Source organism: Lacerta agilis, chromosome 7 (genome assembly GCF_009819535.1).
Source record: "Lacerta agilis isolate rLacAgi1 chromosome 7, rLacAgi1.pri, whole genome shotgun sequence".
In the NCBI taxonomy this organism is placed as follows: Eukaryota; Metazoa; Chordata; class Lepidosauria; order Squamata; family Lacertidae; genus Lacerta; species Lacerta agilis.
In genome coordinates this window covers 20,780,960-20,800,907 of record NC_046318.1, presented here as the reverse complement: position 1 = coordinate 20,800,907, position 19,948 = coordinate 20,780,960, and the positions used below count along the sequence as shown (strand labels likewise).

The following is a 19,948-nucleotide window of genomic DNA, read 5'->3' as shown; positions in this document are numbered from 1 at the left end:
TCAAAGAAATAACATGCATTTAAACCACCTAAGACACATGGGAGCATGTGGAATGATATTTTTTAAACCAGCAACTGTAGAAATAATGTTTTAGTTGATTATATTACTAATGTAATTACCTGGACGTAGTTGGGGCTGTTTTTTGGGGGGGTAGGGGAAAACTGTATTTGATGGCTTATATTTGATTATATGTTGTTCTTACATTCAACAAATAAAATATTCAAAAAAAAAAAAAAAAAGAATATTGCCACTGTCTTCAATGAGATTGCTCATGTGCATTCACACACTGCCTATGTGTTTGCAACAGGTTGAGCTAAGAATCCTTGCGGGTCTCAGTCACAACAAGACAAAGAAAAACATTGGCCATACTACATCCCTCTCCTCTCCTCCTTATGCACACTTTATGCACACTCTCCACATGTAGTAGAGAAACACATATCCACTCCAAAGAAATAGAAATAGAAGAAATGGACAGAATCGGCAAAAGTCATTTAGCTACCCTTAGAGCGGCTTATTTATGATGTTATTGTGCAACCTGATTACAGAAGAAATTGTGTGTCATGGCCTGCTAAAATTGCTCTTCGCTCAAATGACTGTTCGGAGAGAAAGACACGTCCCTGGCAGAGGATATAATTGCAGGGGGCCCTTTCTTCTTTTTGGAGACAATGAAACCTGGAAGAGCAACCTAGGGGGTTTCCATGGGCCTTATGACACACAAATTCTGGCCAATAATCGGAGATTATTCTATAGCGATAATCTCATTGTTTTGAAAGCTAACGTTTATTTAAAGTGCACCCACTGTGTGAAGCTAACCAAAACCATCTGGGATTAGGGGTTATGGCCTGTGTTCAACAGGTGTAAACTTAGCTCAAAAACCTGTAACTTTTTTTTCTTTTTTGCAATTAATCATTCAACAGGACAAATGAGAACCAAAGTTTTCGGTTTAGCACTCTAGATGCAAAGTCTTTACAGTGACCCTCACTATTTTATTTTATTCTAAATTATATTGAAAACTGGTTATTGAAGGAACACTTTGACTAAGTCATACCAGGGTGTGTAGAGATCAGTTGTCATTCAAGATACTGAGCCAGATAATTAGTTCAGAGCACAAGAAAGGGTAGTGTTACTAGTCATTTGTCTTCTTCTGAAAGATTACTATGCAAGTGTATCTGTGCCTGTGCCCATATACCTTTTAAAAATGTCCCCCACACCTGCCAGGAAGGGTACAGCAGCTAATGTTACCAGCCTTGGTTCTCATGTTTCATAATCAACCAATGGAGCTTGTATTTTTGGGCGAGGGGAGAGCCACCTCCATTTGTTTGTTTGTTTGAATTTTTAATACAGTACCGAGATCTTGCACAAGAATGATATTTATCTGATTAATGCTTAAAAGGTAAAGGGACCCCTGACTGTTAGGTCCAGTCGTGGATGACTCTGGGGTTGTGGCGCTCTGAAGGCTGAGGGAGCTGGCGTTTTTCCGCTGACAACTTCCGGGTCATGTGGCCAGCATGACTAAGTCGCTTCTGGCGAACCAGAGCAGCGCACGGAAATGCCGTTTACCTTCCTGCCGGAGCGGTACCTATTTATCTACTTCAATTTGACCTGCTTTCAAACAGCTAGGTTGGTAGGAGCAGGGACTGAGCAACGGGAGCTCACCCCGTCATGGGGATTTGAACCGCCAACCTTCTGATCGACAAGCCCTAGGCTCTGTGATAAAGCGGCCTTGCACAATACCCCCCCTCCTTTAAGTCTGATGTATGTGCCACAATTACAGTCTCCAAGGTGGGATAGACCTTGAATGAACAACTCTTCCTAGCCAGTTTGTTGGATTTGAACATGGCTTCAGCATGCAACAATCTGTGGAAACAGACACACTCATATAATTTGGGCCACCAGAAACCAAATGGCTAGATTGTGCTAAGATAAGGAGTGAGTGGAAGCAGGGGTGTAACGTTAGATGAAATGTCACCACATATCTAGCCTATTAGATTAAATCCCCATGTTCAGGTGTAACATATTCAGCGGTCTGTGTTTGCCTGAACTTGAGTCTGGATTATGAGCCCCTGTGTTCTGATTCGATACATGATATCCAACCACAGAATATTTCAGGATTTGGGCCACTGCCACTGGCCCTTAAACTCTGAGCTATGATTCGCAGCTTGGGAGTTTAGACAGCCAATCACGTTGAGAGTGGGAGTGGCCCAGGCCTTCAGAAATGTATGTAAGCAGTTGCTTTGCCCCTGTTGTCCAGTTCTGTTAGTTCAATAAAGGTTCTTGTTGTTATCGCTGTGTCTTGCTTCATGGGAACCCACCTACACTTCAAGGGGATTTTTTTTTTAAAAAAAAGAAGAGTATGAGCTGGCATTTTGATGACAATAATATTGTGTGGACACTACCAAAAAAGAAAAGAAAAAACTTAACATGCATAAGGCTTTCAGATTCCATAATCAATCCTGATCTGGAAGTACCCTAAGGCTGCAAATAGGGCTGTCGTCTATGCAAAGTCCAAGAAACACCACTTAAAATGCTTAGGAGCCAGTTTGTTGTAAACAGTATCTTAAGTGTTCTCAAACAGGGCACAGAAGAGCCTCTGTATCTCCAGAAGTTCACTTCCAGGTCTTTAATTCAAAACAACTCCTAAACCGTGAAGGAAATGGTTTTCGTGATGTCGACTTTCCAATGAGACTTGTAAAACCACATCACAAAATTTCCATCCCATAAAGCAAATACACGGTCAGGAAATGCGAAGAGCTGCAGCAAAATGAAGGGAAAACAATATTTCTGTCTGAAAAACACAAATCTTAAGATTGAAGAGCGTTCTACATGCTGAAGACTGAAATACAAAATGGGATAAAAAATAAAAAAAAATAAAAGATGCTCGGATCCTGTCAACAGTTCCTGGAAAAAGAGAGAGTGGTGTGAGAAAAGGCATTCTGTTTCTTCGACCGCTGTGCTTCACAATGTACTTGGCTGACTTTTAAAAAGGAAGAGGTGGCCAAACTACTGGTTGGAGAATTTGCCTGATATCAGCAAACATATGAACAAGAAATATAAATCCACAGAGTCCTTGCTGTTGGACTGGAGATTTGAAGTAGTTAAGACAGAGTCATGCTACTGGCCAATCACTGTCCATAGAGGCAGTTGTTTTACATCTAGAGAATGGGCCATAGCTCAGTGGTAGAGACAGCAAAGTCTGCAGCATCTCCAGTTAAAAAGGATATTGGTAGGAGGGCTAGGAATGCAGCTACCTGAGGCCTTTGAGGATCACTTGCAAATTTTCAGAAACTGAACCAGACAAAGAGGATCAGGAGTCTGACTCAGTATAAGGGAGTGCCATGCAGTATACAAAGAGTGGCACAGTTAACTAATTTTAGACTCTGGATACGGTGGTTTTATGGGAAGTACTTCTTTAGATAGCAAGGCACATAATTTCACGTACTTCCAAATGAAGTTAAGCCTGCTGCGTTTGGGGGTTCCGTCTGCATGGGACCCTCTGAGTGGGACCCTGGACTTGTGCCCCCAAAGACCTACCCTGATGCACTTCTGAATCCAGAGCCAATGGAGAGGAACACATAAGAAAGCCAGTTTAATACTTCTGCCTTAACTGGAAATAAAATGGCTGGTCATGCTGGAGCCCTTCCAATTTCCATTGATTTAGCATATCCCTCTTGAAAGTTCAGTACGATGCATTTGTTACCACAGAAATTAATGGGACTTAAGGCATGCTACACACTCGAGTAAGCTCTACTGAACACAGTGGGGCTTACTTCCAAGTAAAAAATGTGTGGGGTTGCTCAGGTTTGCCTGGATTGTGCCTATTATGATGAAGATTTTCTTAGTATCTGTAGCTTCTTCCAGCAGCAGAGGATAAATGTCACTGAGTACATAACATAAGCTTGCTGCCAGTTCAACATGGAATTAAAGCTGTGCCCACAGAGAACAGGAATATGCATCAGTCCATATTTAAGGAACCACTAACATAATGTAAAGGACAATGGTTCTAGATCGCACTTGTTATTTCAACAGATTTCCTTCTCTCCCATCGTATTGTGAAGTAGATTTAATTGGAACTACTGTAAATTCTTTTGTAAAATAAAAATAAAAATGTGACTTGGTTTAAAACCAATAGTACTTGTGTACGGATTCCCCGCCACCCCCACATGAACCATTTTAGGGCATGGGATGGCAGATAATATTCTTCATATTCTTCGCAAAATTAGAATGAGGAACTTGTTGCCAGGATGTGGTTGAGGCTAAAGATTTAGCAAGATTCAGAGAGGAAGCAGTGATTTATAGAGCCGATAGAATTATATGTAACTTTAAATGACTAATCCTAATTTGGGGAAGGGATGGATTTTTGGCCTTTCATACATATCGTACCAAAAAATAAAAAATAAATAAATTAAACTACCTCACCTGGAAGCCCCAGTTCTGTATGCAAAATAAATTATACAGTGCAACTTTAGCATATGCCTATCACACATTTATTCTGAACCAGCTGCAGGCCTGTTTGGCAGGAAGGCGAGAAAGAGATGGTTCCATACCACAACCACTTCCCGACGGAAGAATAAAAGCAGATCTGCTCCTTGCTCCATCTTCTACCACAAACTCCATCATTCTTGTGAAGAGGTGATTCTTAAACCCATCCCCTCTTCTGCCAACCAATGTTGAGACCACCGACTTGGGCAAGCCCCGGGAAAAAGGAAGGCAGTAGCAGTAGACGTACAAGAGAACATTCCGTTGGACTTAATGAAAAGTTGTACTGTGCACTGAAGATCTCCTTCTTTTATTTCCCTTCCCACTTTTATTTTCACGGGCAAAGCGAGGCCAGCCTTATCTTCACAAGCCTAAAGGAGAAAGTATATGGCCTGCCTCAATGATGCCCTGGTCCAGGAGTACCAGCTTGAATTTTAAAAATGGGGGGGGGGGAGATAAGCTCTGTCTCATATAACTGATCACAAGACGCAGCGCACGCACACCATTTGAATGACAATGTCCATCAATGGGGGGGAGCTCAAATATTGTATGGGGGGGCAAAGGGACCACAGCCCCTAGGAGCTCTCACACACTCTCTCTCTCTCTCTCTCTCTCTATATATATATATATCTAAAAGTTAATTTTCATGGTGTTTCAGAATGGCCTTTACCCCTTAATCTTATATTAGGGCTCAACCACACTTCCATTTGTTGTGCTGTTTCTCCCCCAGGGAAAAATATGCTCTTTAGTGTTCAATCAGAGCAAATGGCAATTTGGGTTTTCTCTGCATTGATGTTTGATCCAATTTAAAAGTAAAGAATGGTTTTTCCCTGGGAAAGGAGCAGCGCAAGGGGTTAACTGCTCAGACCCATGTCTAGAAAGTGTGGGTCAAGCAGAAAACTGCTCAGACCTGCACTTTCTAGACACAGGACAAGCAGAAGTGTGGACAAGGTATCAGTTTCATGTAACAGACAGGCAACTAAGAACTCGCACTAGCTCCAGGCAGCATTCAACCCATGTATAACTGTCTGCATTAAACTGTTATACGATATTAGATATTATGTTGCATTCAGTTTTACGGCTTTTATTACCTTGTTTTGTATTCACTTGTTTTACGTTCTCTAGCTGGCTTCCAATAAAAATATATTATTGGATTGTAAACAAAGAAACAGTCACACTAAATGGCTGTGTTCGGACACAATGCTCAACCATGATATAGCTGCATTATGAAGGCCAGTAAGAATAGGATTGCCATATTACCAAAAGTGAAAACATCTCCCCCAAAAAACCTGATCCACTGCCCTTGCCATATGTCTGGGTTTTCCTGGACATTTTGCCAATCTGGCAAAAATCTGCCTGGATGCCATTCTGCTGCCCGATTCTCGAATAGCAGCCCTAGAAATGAATCTCAGGTTGACATGTTACCCTGCTCCTCCTCTGGCACTGTTGTGTGGTGAAAATGGGAAGGTTACACTTCTGTTTTATACTTTAGCGTGCTTTCTGAACCCTAAGCTACAATCAATCTTTAGCACGGTTTATCAAAATTGCACATAACAATGAAACAAAACCAAAATATTGTGCAAAATCTTAATGTAAATAATGCATAGTTTAGCGTTTTCACACTTCTGAACCAGTTTGGTGAGAGTTGGCTAAGTGCTCTTATCTGCCTCAGTCTCCATTACTGAGCCTGGTGAGTGACACCAAGAAGTGCCGGCCCACCTATGAGGCAAGCAGATCCAGCTTCACCTGCTGCTGCTTCTGCAGCTGCAATGGCAACAACAGTTCCTTGGAAGCTGGATCTGCTGTCCCCTCAGCAGCTCCCTCATATTGCCGCCTCTATAACAGCCTCTTGGTGAATAGGAGGTCCTGCTTGTCACCTCCCATCCTTGTTCCTGATGTAGGTCTTTATTCCACCCCCATCCCCTTGTGCCTGATACAGTCGTACCTTGTGTTACGAACGCTGCAGGTTGCGTTCATCACGGGTTACGAACGCACCGAACCTAGAAGTACCGGAACGGGTTACTTCTGGGTTCGGCGGTTTGCGCATGCACAGACGTGCAAAATGACATCATGTGCATGCGCAGAAGCACTGAATCGTATCGCGCACATGCGCAGATGCATCACTTCAGGATGCGGACCTTTCAGGTTACAAAGAGGGCTCCGGAACGGATCCCATTCATAACCAGAGGTACCACTGTATAGAACTTCACTCAGCCCTTCTTCCCTGGCGGAGAGCAGCCATTTTGTGGTTTACCTCAGGTGCCAAAATGGCTTGTGCCAGCCCTGGTTTCAGGCAGAAATCAAAATCTCTCCCATCTGGAGATGCTAGGGGTTGAACTGGCCGCCTTCTGCATGCAAAGGCCCTTCCCCAATGTAAATAAACAAATAAAGTAGACATGAGGCCTGGCGGTTCAGTGCTATTATTTTTCTTTTTTAAAAAAAGAAGAGGTGGCAGAACTCACCATGAACGCCTTCCTCGTTCTCTTAGAATGGCAATGGTGCCGACCTGAGAGGTGCCGGAACTGAATTCTGGCGAGTTCCGGCTGGAAAAAAAGCCCTGTGCATTTATGATAGAGGTGAGATTTAGCCTGGCTACTTCCTGACTCAAAGCCACTATGCAAAACTAGCTATATATTGTTATGAACTAGTTTCCCTAAAGAGCTGGGCAATACCGCCTGGCAACAAATGGAGCTGTCCTTAATTAATTTTGTGTGCATTTTGCATCCAGGTCTGCTCAATATTCACTGGCTAAATATTGAAAATGGGGGGGGGGGACAAAAAACACAAAAACCAACCAAGAAAGATTCCCAAGAAAGTATATAATTTGAAGAAAATTTTTTAACAATACCAACCCTGTTTATAAAAAGCATTTTAATGTTTAAGCACGGAGTATAGCTTGCAGGATAGTTTCTCAAGGGAAGTGGTGAAAGCCACATCACTGGAGACGTTTCCAGTTTGGAAGAACACGAGCGAAGGCAGACTTCGATGGAAAACCACCACTGGGTGAAACTCAATGGGTCGGTTCCAAAATGATTGGAAAACACAAAATATGAGAAATTAGATAGCCACCCTTTGCTTGACTTCTGCTGCCGGGGTTTGTTATTTCAGCAAATTACATCCCTCGATAGCCTTCCTTGCTGGGTTCGCCTCTCTCGACAGGGCTGACTGTGGGTGGCTTGTTCGCCTCCCTTACCTTCGGAACTCCTTGGAATGGGGGCACTGCACTAGGATGATATTTATTTTAGATAAGGAGAGGTAAGAAACGGAAAGTATTGAAAACAAGAACTGCGAGCTGTGCTTCGCTGCTGTATCTTGGAAGAGGGCTGCATCCAAGCCACACGTTTAAAGCAGCCCCTCCCTGCCAAAAGAATCCTGGGAACTTTAGCTTGCTCAGGGTGCTGGGAATTATAGTTCTGGAAGGGGTAAACTACAGTTCCAATGAGGGCAGAAATGTGTTTAAATGTATGGTGTGTGTGTACGCAGACGGAGCCTCCTGCCGTGTTTTCTTACATAACTTACGATCACCTGAGGAGGCCCCACTCAGGGTCTCCCAGTTCATGAGGATACAAACTGCGAAGGCAGGATCTTGGGTCATATCTGTAGGGGCGTCTTCTCCTTATAAACCCCCTCCCTTTTGAAGGAATCATGCTTTTGGGAGCTTCTGCCGATGAGCTGAAGCTTTCCTCTTTTTTAATATTACATCAGGGTTTATTTTGTGTACGGTCCGCTTTCAATTTTGCTGCTTTCCTGTAAATGCACTGTAAATTGTGTATTTGTCATTTTATCGTGAAATGGCATGGGTAGTTCCAGAAAAGCAAGATTCTCCTGCTGCAAAGACAAGTAGCCCCCACACTGCAATCGCTGTGGCTACCTGTGGCAACTGGAAAACTCAGTCTGCTAACTCAAATGTTAACGCTGTCAAAAGTCAATCGGATTTGAATGCATTTCAGGCAGCAGCATTCTTTTGCAGTAACCAGTGTTCTGCTTTCTCTTCCAGAAATCCAACGTGTGCAGCAAAGCTCACCCTGCCCCTTCCAAAAATGGACTTTGCCCCTTCTGTGCCCCTTCAATATTTTTTAATTGAATAGGGTTTTATGTTCGTGAAATTGCATTGACTTTTTTTTTTTTAATAGAGTGGGGGAGCTATTGCAGGAGCTTTCGAACAGAACGGTAGAACAAATTAAATTCAAACTTACCTTGGGCTCCAGGGACTGAAGGACCCACGTTATACCCTTGCATCCCTCCTGCCACCCCGCCTTCCAGCCTTACCTGTTGTAGTTCTGTGATGATGAAAACGGTGAAAACAAGCCAGAAGCTTCCTGAGACGGCCATAATATCCAGGAGTGCTTTGCTTGCTGCTGCTGAGCAGGAATAAAGTCCTCCAAACTAAGCCTCAGGCAGAGGCACATTTAAGTGACTGATTCCTCTCCTCCTTTCTGCCTTTCAGCCACAAGCGAAGAGAGCTGGCGAGAGAGAAAGAGACAGCGCACAAGTGAAGGAAACAGAAAGGCCCTCCCCTTCTGGCTGCAGTTCCCACAGCATTTCCTCAGGACTCAACTTGCAGAGTTGCCACTTTCTCTCGTGTGTGTGTGTGTGTGTGTGTGTGTGTATTAACTCTCTCCTGGTCAGTTCCTTTTCCTCGCTCCTCCTAATTTAAAACGTTTCATGGCATCTGTGCTGCGAATCGAAGGGTGCATCGTCTAAGGAAAAGGAATAAGGGTCCCGCCAGAGACATTTTGCGCCCCGAAACAAAGCAGCTTAAGGCCTCCTCAACCCACAGAAACGCAGCATGTCCTAGCACTCAAGTCCAGTCCAGGCCTTTTGGTGTTGGTGCAAAGGAGGAATCTTTCGCCCCAGCATCTCGAACCCATGACTCTGAGATTAAGAGTCTCAGGCTTTACTGACTGAGCTGTCCCTCAGGGCTCAGTCCGTGGCGGGAAATCAGTAGGCTTCCTTTCAGAACACTTTAGCTCCAGTGCTGTCAAGCGTAATTTAGCCATCCTTTCCACTAAAATCAAATCATATCATATCTGGTGACCTTGCGTTCCCATGCTCTGCTAATGATCTTAATACACTTTGCCTTTTCTAGCTATTGCTACTCCTATTGTCCCGTTCAGGACCGTCCCTGAATGTGCTAGATATTGGGATGTTGTTGTTGTTTAGTCGTTTAGTTGTGTCCGACTCTTCGTGACCCCATGGACCAGAGCACACCAGGCACTCCTGTCTTCCACTGCCTCCCGCAGTTTGGTCAGACTCATGTTGGTAGCTTCCAACCATCTCGTCCTCTGTCGTCCCCTTCTCCTTGTGCCCTCAATCTTTCCCAGCATCAGGGTCTTTTCCAGGGAGCCTTCTCTTCTCATGAGCTGGCCATGAGTATTGGAGCCTCAGCTTCTTTTATTAATAAAGGACTGTGTGTTGACAATTAATTTATTGTATTTTTACTACCTCAGGGGAGCCATTTGGATTCTCTGCCTCAAGCACACATGTGTGTACACACAAATCTAGCCTACTTCTGGTCCTAATTAATCTTTACTTGGTAGTTGCCATAAAGGATTTTCTTAATTCGTCTGCAGCATGTTGGGTTCAGCTGGCATTCTCCACAGATAGAGATTGAAGAAGACCCCCCACCTCACACACGTAAGCATTACATCCTCTTCACCTGCAACAAGCACTTGGATGCTGATATTCAGGTAAAGGCCTTATGCTTGCTTTGCTTATATTTCTGGGGTCAACCAGTCTGTTTTGTGCATGGATCTTGAAGAAGGCAAGATCTCTTCCTCCAGTGCTGTTATCGGCACCACTTACTGTACAGCTGGAACAATGCTAAGTCTCCTCTTCCCCTTTTTAGTAGTGCAGACAATTCTGTAACGGCAAGGACGTTATTTACTCATGCCTGACTCAGACTATAAATTTGCAGTTCCATCTTCAGCATAACCGTGCACATCCATTCCACTCGGGTTTCAGGCCCAGTTTGGGCAATGTAACAGCATTAGTCACTCTTGATTGATGAACTCTGTTGGGTGCGAGACACTGGAGAGTGCAGTCCTGTAGGACCTCAACTTCTCAGTGGCTTTTGGCACTATTGACCACGGTGTTCTTCTGGAGTGACTTAGGGAGGTAGGAGTTGGAGGTACCATGGTACTATAAGAATAATAGTTCTTATTACAAAATACACTGAAATAAATATAATTAAGAACTCTGGCCAGAAGTTTCAACCAAAAAGATGTGTTTACTCATAAGTAAATACAAATATAGTGTTAATCCTGTTAAGAATTACAGTCTTAAATGAAAAAAATAGTTTCACATTGAAAAATCTCTTGAAAGTCTTTTAGAAATTGATGCAAGGGCTTCTACAATGCGTGTCAGATGTATAATGAGACAACTGGAGACCAGGGAGACCAGGACAGGGCCCCGTTTCGGCGTAGAGGAAGGCATCTACGCCGAAACGGGGCCCTGTCCTGGTCTCCCTGGTCTCCAGTTGTCTCATTATACATCTGGGGATTTGGAGCATGGCGGCATTAGTATGGCGATGACATGCAGCTCTCTCTCTCTCTCTCTCTCTCTCTCTCTCTCTGCTCCATCTGAGCCAGGAAGGGTTGTGAAGGTGTTGTGATTGGTGCCTGCTAACCTTGGCAGAGATGCTCAATATCTTGCAGCCAAGCACTGACCAGAAAGCCCACACACCATCCTGATAATCTGTCTTGTAAGAAAACGTATGAAATCAATGTTGCTTCTGCTAGAAAATTATGTTTCCCCCCACAATGCTAACAACGTACAAGCAGGGCTTTTTTTCCAGCCGGAACTCAGTTCCGGCGCCTCTCAAGTGGGTACCATTGCCATTATAAGAGAACAAGGGAGGCGTTTATAATGAGTTCCAGCATCTCTTTTTCTAGAAAAATAGCACTGCAGATGCGGGTGGCTTGCCGATCAGAAGGTGAGCTCCGGTTGCTCGGTCCCAGCTCCTGCCAACCTAGCAGTTCAAAAGCACGTCAAAGTACAAGTAGATAAATAGGTACCACTCCGGCGGGAAGGTAAACAGCGTTTCTGTGCGCTGCTCTGGTTCGCCAGAAGTGGCTTAGTCATGCTGGCCACATGACCCAGAAGCTGTACGCCGGCTCCCTTGGCCTATAGAGCAAGATGAGTGCCGCAACCCCAGAGTCGTCCGCGACTGGACCTAATGGTCAGGGGTCCCCTTACCTTTTTAGCACTGTATACAGGCAACTCCCCACTTGTATGCAGTTGATATTTGCATGATTTTTGGCACCGCAAGGGGACAGGGTAGGCTACACGCATGTAAAAAGGGAGTTCCAAACTGTGGGAGGCAGTGGAAGACAGGAGTGCCTGGCATGCTCTGGTCCATGGGGTCACGAAGAGTCAGACACGACTAAACAACAACAACAAAATGGGAATTGCCTGTACTGGATCCTTAAAAAAAAACAAAACAAAACACACACACACACACACACACACACACACACACAAAATCGCTGCTTAACTTAAAACAACTAGATAATCTTTAATTTCTGCTACAGCTATGGAAAGTTCAGCAGGAAAATGAATGTTAAGAGCATTCTAGAGATGTAGGAATTGTTCTTGCAACTCCGTTATTGAATATTTGCTCTAAGAAAATGGCACGACTCAATGTGGCATGATAGATAACATTCCACTTAGAACACCCAGATTGCAACCCGCTTCTGAACAAAAATGTTTAGATTATTAATCATTAACCAGTGCTCATTAAGACTCTGTTCCAAGATTCAATACCCTTGACTTTTGGCCTTTTATTATTTTAAGTGGCTTTAATGTTGAGAAAGTTCACTTCTGCTAGCAGGTCTTCTTTATTCCTCCGAGGCAATATTTTAATTTTCATAGTACTATTTAGTCTATGTAGCTACTCCTTTTTCATAAAAGGAAGCTGCATAAAAGCCAGATACGGTCTCGTATACAAGCAAACTCCTTTCAATTGCAGCCATGTTCTGGAGCTCAGCAGGAAATGGTATGCTTTGCGTGTTAAGATTCCAGATTGGCAGACTGATTCTCCTAGGCCCCAGGAAGTATTATGGTTGAAATCCTGGAGAACTGCTGTCACACAGTACTGAATACTGGTTTACCAAAACAAAAAACCCCACAGCAGTAAAATCAAGAAAAATTAACAATCCTACTTTAAAACACACAAAAACTAAAATATTAAGATTAAAATTACTTCAACTTCCTAAGCATCTAGGTATGCTTGCCTAAAGAAGAATGCTTTTAGCAGGTGCCCGAAAAGAGTCTAGCAAAGGCATGTGCTTTGTTGCAATAGGCGGGGAGTTCCAAAGTGCAGATGCTGTCATAGTAAACAATGCAGTACAGATATTATGTGGAACCTGTAGTAGTGCTTGAAACTACTGAAGGGGAGGTTTTATTTATTGTAATTTCACCATGCTCTGTATTATCTGAAAAGGAAAACATTATCATGATCAGTGGGACTTATTCCCGAGCCAATGGTGTACCTAAAACTCTGCACAAGCCTGCACCAGAGAATTGTAGAGTTGCAAGGGGCCCCTGAGGGTCATTTAGCCAACCCCCTGGGACAATTCAGGAATCTCAACTAGACCATCTCTGGACCGATGGCCATCCATCTTGTTTTTCCCCTCAGCTGTTAAAGAGTAAAATTGTCATAACAAATGTGTCCACTTCTTGAGCATTATGCCTGCCCAGGACCATCTTCTTGTCTTACCCTTTGCTTGATGACTGCCTGCCACATCTCTATTGAGAGCACATAGAAAACAAATGTGTGAGGTTATGCACAGCTGTGGCATCTTCCACAAACATCAAGTTGTCCCCTTCAAAAAATGATGGAATGCCAAAAAGCAAAAAGTGAAGGATGGAGAAGAGAGCAGTCAGGATTCTGGAGAAAGAACGAAAACCACCTACTGTATTTTATCCCACTTGACCCCACACCTTGCTTTCTAACTCCCAAGAGAATGTCTGCATCTCAACCTCTGCCCATTTTTACTGGGGTATTAGTTGGCGGGGACTACAGCTTCATTCCAGGTCACTGTCAGTAAGACAAGACAAAACAGGAACTGCAGGGGTCCGTCCCAGAGGTGAATGCGCTTTCTTTTAAAATGAATGAGACTGCATACATGGAGTGACGCTCTGATGCAAGCTTTACGGGTTTAGTCCACCACCTTTGTAACACTGCATGTGCTGCACTCTTTACTACCCCCAAGTTGTTTTCAATCAAGCATTACTTTTGATTTAATTATGCATCCCTGTAAATAGTATGTGCAATTTTTAAGACCTCCCTGACCACTGTGATAAACTAGGGCACGAGCTTAACGCTAGACACACATTTTTAAATGCATATACAGTATGCGGAGCTCACTTTTCTGGGGTAGAAGATCCTGTTTGCACACAATCCTGCAAATTGTTGGAAGACTTCTAGGACTGAGAATGTCTGCAATATTCTGCCTAATACAGCAAGAGATCTTCTGACAGCAGAAATATTACTGGCTGACCAGTTATTTGTAGTGCAGAAGATCCTGCTGTGCATGAGCATGATGGCAATCTGTATATGAATTTTACTGCAGGACAGCAGTTGAACAGTTAAGAGGGCTTCAGTTAATGGGATTGGACAATTAGCGCCCATGAAGGAAGTGCTTGAAGGGTGTGTTGCACAAGGTTAATTGATTGCATTCATCAAAAATACAGAAGTGGTATCAAGTTCAATGAGCTAGCCAGGGGTGGCCAACTCCGAAGAGCCTGCGATCTACTCACAGAGTTAAAAACTGGCAGTGATCTACCCCCTTTTGGGGGGTTCAGGTCAAAGTTGTTAAGCTTTTTTTAGGGAGGAGGAAGGCCAATTTTTAGGGGTTCAGGTCAAAGTTGTTGAGATTTTCTGAGGTGGGAGGAAAGCCCTGTTTGGGGGGGGGGGTAAAGGGCTAAAATGTTGAGCATTTTTTAGGGGAGGCAAAGTTGCTGAGCTTCTTTGGGGGGAGCCAGTGATCTACCACAGACGTCCAGTGATCTACCGGTAGATCACGATCTACCTGTTGGACGTGCCTGAGCTAGGCTGCATAAAGCACGATACTGTATGCTAGATCAAGTATGAATCACTGAAATTATTTTAAGCAAAACTAAACAGGTTACCTGGAAATCCTTAAACAGACAGACAAAAGAGGTATGCAAAACATTTTATTTAACTCAAGAAAGGACAAGAGACACAGCCACTTCCAATTCCTCAGGAATGTCTCCAACATTTCATAATCAGATAGTCTGTTAAGACAACAACTTGCAACAGAATTAGCACACCTGGCAGTAACCGAGATAGGGAATTGTTAAAAATGTCAGTGTATACAATTCAAAAAATGAAAGCTGCGGCGTGTGCAAAACAGGTCCTTTGTTACAGATATGACAGGTGTCTGAAAAGATAAACATACAGCCCCCACCCAGTCGGATACAATGGGAGCTCTGGGAAGCCTAAAGCTGGTGCCCCCTTTACTCTCTTTGCCAGTGCTCTGAATAGGAATTGCAGTGATTGCTGAAGGTACTGGTCTCACAGATCTTCCACCGAACAGTCTCTACATTTCTTATTGCAGAACGTGCAGGAGATGTGACCGGGGCTTGGCAAGGCTTGAGCCCATTTGCTAGGCTTAATGCCAGAGTGAGATTCCTGGGCTAGTGACTCCTACATATAGAGTGCTATCAGTACAGCCGTCTCTTTGCAAAGAAATAGCAGAGGAACTGGGCCTGCACCCACCCACACCAATCAAGTTTAACACCCCCTTCCCATTTCGCAAAACCAGAGTTTACATAACACAGCAATATTTAAACGGAATGTTTACCTCTATCTTTGTAGCTCTCTAAAGAAGCATGCCAGAGCTGTAAGAAGATAAAGATGCAGTGGCGACAATTTTGCATTCAGATCACATCTCCACACAGCCATGAGACCCTGTGAGGCCTCACGACAAATCTGGCTGCTGGCCCAATTTACTGCACAAGTATGCTGCGAGGGTGCGGCAACTGTTACATACTCAGTGATAAAAACTGTGATAGAAGTCAGCATTAAAAATTAACGTTTGCAAACAGTTCTCAAGAAATACACAGGGTTCGATCCCATTGGTGCTGACAGAAGGCTCTTTGATCCCATGGAGTGTTTCGTCAGTGGAGAAGGAATCAAGGCAATCGTTGGCAAATCCCCACCCCCACCCGAAATCTGTGCTAGAGGGGGTGGGAGGTCCTCCGGGAGCATGACCAGAGAAATGGCATACAAGGGAGGGAGAATCACCGAAGGTCAGCTCGATTCCCACTCCAGCTGATGGAAGGCTTTGCTTGATCCACGAACCACTCCTTAGCACAGGGGCGGCTACTGGGATAGAAACCACGCAGTACATCATCTACATTAAATTTACATAATTCGAAAGGCCCTTTAAGGTTACAATGCATCAACAATCTCACAACTTAAATTGGTGTCAAAGGCAAAACAAGTTATTGCTTTTAGTCGCTGGAGTGCTGCTATGTAGAAGTGGATCAAATACAACGTGCTCTTGGAATGCTGCTGCCCTGCAAACCCCAAGGCCTGACTTAAACGAGATACTAGCCAAGGGAAAATGACATATCCATGTAGCCACTCGACACACCTAGCATTCAACTGGAGAAGGTGCTGACCCCATGCCCTGCTCAATTTATGTCCATAGCACATGTGGCATCAGTAGCCAAGGGGGGTGTTGCTCGGGCATGTAGACACTGTACATTTACAGGGTGGCACGTGGGGGACGGGAACATAGCACTGCTGTGGGGAGCATCTACATGGATAAAATGTTTTCGCATGGCAGCATCGCACTTCAGGCTGCAATACTATACACACACTGTGCTGGAAGGAAGCCCCATTGAAATCAGTAAACATGATTAGGACTGCACTGGAATAATATTTCCCACCCACCCACCCCCTGCCTCTGCTCATTGGGATGTGCTGTCTAAAGCAGGGCAGCAAATAACTAAGCTGCTTCACACACATTAAAAAATGCCAATACATGCACAAGATTTATCTCAAAAATTTGGTTTATCCATCAGTTCTAGAATAATCTGGTCCTCTTTTGAGATTTGTAGTGCAAGCAGTTCTGTTATACATTATAATCTCTAACTCTGTAATTCAAATATACAATAACTTACAAAAAACAATCCAGGAATCAGACTTGTGCTGGTGGCTCTTGCCTTTCATTTTAGAAACATTAAAAAATTCTGCATTATCTTCTTATAACTTAAATACATAAGTAATCTCCACTTTTATTACTTCATGACCGTGACTTCAGATTTACATTATTTTAAGTACCACCATAACAGTTTGATGTATAATACAGATATCAGCCGAGAACCCATCAGGAAATAAAAAAAACCCCTTATATATATATATAAACCATATATATATGCTGGAAAGACGAGAACACAGAACAGGGACTTGATACAGACTTAATTTAGTTTTATAATCAACCACATTTAACCCAAAATTAACAGATACGTAGCAATATTCAAGAGCAGTGCAAATATCTTTGTTGGTTAGAGTAAAATTATAGTACAAGAACGTAAGACGGGGAAATAAAAAGGCAAGTACTTCAAGTACAAGGAACCAGTCTTAAATGAGGTCTCTTCAGTGTTTACCAGGACTTCCTTTTCTAATTTATTTCTTCCTCTGGAATACATTGGCCAGCATGGCACCTGAAGTGGTCAACTGGCCCATTTTGTTCAGAAACTTGGTCTTTGTGTCTTCACTCACGAGGCTTGATGCAATTGACATAGAGCTAAGGGGGAGTAAAAGGAAAAGTAAGTTAACCCATCAGTTAAAATTACCTGAGATGACACAGCTATAGAACCCTGCTGTCAAACATAATAGTATGGGGTTAGAGCAGGGGTCCCCAAACTAAGACCTGGGGGCCGGATGCGGCCCAATCGCCTTCTAAATCCGGCCCACGGACGGTCCAGGAATCAGCGTGTTTTTACATGAGCAGAATGTGTGCTTTTATTTAAAATGCATCTCTGGGTTATTTGTCGGGCATAGGAATTTGCTCATATTATTTTTTTTCAAAATATAGTCCAGCCCCACACAAGGTGTGAGGGCCAGTGGACCAGCCCCCTGCTGAAAAAGTTTGCTGACCCCTGGGTTAGAGGGACCAAGAACCTGACCTGGCCAAAGGTAAGCTCCACGGGTCCTATAAGTAAGTTCAAGAGGCTGTTGTTAAAAAGTAATACCATTCACAACAATGCCTTTCAAAACTCTGAGGAAGTATCAAGCAAAACCCCACCCACAAACTAAATCTCCTCAAAGTTAAGAGAGCTGGCAGCCCATGATCTTAAGTGCACCTGCTTGTCCTCGAACCCAGGCTAAGGAAAAAGGAGGGAAGCAAAAGCATGCATGAATTCAGAAGATTAAAAAAAGAAACAAAAGCGGTCTGAAGTGTAAATATACTTGGAATTTTTGTTTCCATTCCAGGTGCTATTTAAAAGAACTTGGGGGGGGGACAAAACCTTTTCTTCCATGTTGAATATCCCTGTCATGCTAGTGGTAGTTAAAATTTAAATTGAACCATTAATTTTATTTCCAACTACCTAAATTTTAATTGTCGCAGCCCTATTAACGTAACAATGTCAAGGTAATTAGAAATTTAATTAATTTGGTTTGTCGGGGAAAGGCCATTCAATCCAACAATAAAGCTATTTGTGGGGAAATATGTATGTATAGAACTTTGCAGGCTGCTACAACAGTCAGCTGTTGCCCAATATCATAATCATTTCCACTTATCAAAGAACCTAGCTGTCTTAGCCTAGGCCTGGTTCTTGGGATTTCCCCTGGGGTTTGCCCTTGTGGTGGATTCTGAGAAAGGTACAAGTAGCCCTCCCTTTTGCTGTCTTCTTACACTATCCCAGTGAAAAAGGAGAGGAATCATTCTGCCCCTTCCCTGCACCCCCAGCTCTCCACAAAGAAAAGATTGGGTTGTCTCTTTCCCTTCAGTCGGGATTTTCCAGAAGGCAGAAGCAGCAAGGTAATGAGAAAGGATGGGAGTCACCTGTCCTTCCTTCTCTGTTATATCTGTAGATGAAAGATATGGGGTTGTAAGATAAAAGGTAAAGGGCCCCTGGACAGTTAAGTCCAGTCAAAGGCGACTATAGGGTGTGGCGCTCATCTCGCTTTCAGGCCCAGGGAGTCAGCGTTTGTCCACAGACATCTTTCCGGGTCATGTGGCCAGCATGACTAAATTGCTTCTGGCACAACGGAACACCATGACAGAAACCAGAGTGCATGGAAATGCGGTTTACCTTCCCGCCGCAGTGGTACCTATTTATCTACTTGCACTGGTGTGCTTTCGAACCGCTAGGTTGGCAGAAGCTGGGACAGAGCAAGGTAAGCTCAACACCGTTGCACGGTTTTGAACCGCCGACCTTCTGATCGGCAAGCCCAAGAGGCTCAGTGGTTTAGACCACAGTGCTTAGTGAATGCTCCGTCAGCACAAGCATTTATGCTTGCACAATGGAACGTTCGTACCCTCTCCTTGCATACCACCTAAATGTGTTACAGAGGTTCCACCAAGCCTCTGGAGCACATTTGGGTAGGGCGCAAGTCATGCATGTAAGGGGGGGAGGCCCGTTGTGCAAGGAGAAATCCTTGTGATCATGGGTAACATTTACTGAATACTGCTCTTGTTTTGGTTCCCATCATGAGTTGAGCTTTAGCAAGAAGTGCCAACTTTGTTTTATTGCTGCCTCCAGCAAGAAAAACATAACAGGGTGGAAAAAAACCTACAGCTTCTTTTCCACATGTAGGGCAGAGAATAAAATAAGTTTCTTCTTGTCACATCTGGCTGCTGCAATAGGAAGCAAGGCACAGGTGATGTTTTCTGCAAAAGCCCCAACTTGGGTGCAAAACCACCTTACCTTTCCTACTCTGCCCATTTTCAGAAGAGGATTTAAAATAAAAATAAAAATGAGTTGGGCTTTTGGAGAAAGTGCCCACTGCATTTTCCTGCTGGCTTTTGCAAAAAAAACCAAAACAAGAAGGAAAAGGAACTACCTCTCATTTCCTACATGAAAAAGGAAGCAAGTGTGGTTTCTAACCATTCCTGCTAGACTTTTGCAGAAAGTAGCAGAAGTGCTGTTGGTGCTTTATTTTAAAATAAAAGCAAACTTGCCCAGGATGAAAATCTGGTATTTCAACCTAGTTACAATTGATTAATGTTGTTTACACAATGAAGGAAGATGCTAACTTGTGATAAACCAATGCCTTACCCTTGTGGTTCTTGGACACTCCTATTTTCCACTTTCTGTTCACACTCCTTTATCATGGAACTTAAAATAACCTAGGACAAAGGGCAGAACAATGTTGCAGTTTGAACGTACACTTCCCTTAAATATACTTCTGGGTAATGACTATATATGTTATGTAAATGAAGAGGAAACCAGCTAAGCGCTAAAACTTTTACTTACCTCACATTTTAAG

General features: G+C 43.5%; 2 protein-coding genes across 2 annotated transcripts in view; both read right to left on the bottom strand.

Annotated features, from left to right (window-relative positions):
- Window positions 1–8,945, bottom strand: part of TNFRSF11A (TNF receptor superfamily member 11a) — a 34,747-nt gene extending 25,802 nt beyond the window's left edge. Inside the window, exon 1 of the mRNA XM_033154433.1 lies at window positions 8,746–8,945. Within this exon, the coding sequence (XP_033010324.1) occupies window positions 8,746–8,808 (63 nt within the window). The 5' untranslated portion in view covers window positions 8,809–8,945. The remainder of the gene's footprint in view (window positions 1–8,745) is intronic.
- A 7,558-nt stretch (window positions 8,946–16,503) lies between these two features.
- RELCH (RAB11 binding and LisH domain, coiled-coil and HEAT repeat containing) overlaps window positions 16,504–19,948 on the bottom strand; it is a 56,640-nt gene continuing 53,195 nt past the window's right edge. The window contains exons 28-29 of the mRNA XM_033154432.1: window positions 19,738–19,808; window positions 16,504–17,258 (exon numbers count right to left, since the gene is read on the bottom strand). Of these exons, the coding sequence (XP_033010323.1) occupies window positions 17,138–17,258; window positions 19,738–19,808 (192 nt within the window). The 3' untranslated portion in view covers window positions 16,504–17,137. The remainder of the gene's footprint in view (window positions 17,259–19,737; window positions 19,809–19,948) is intronic.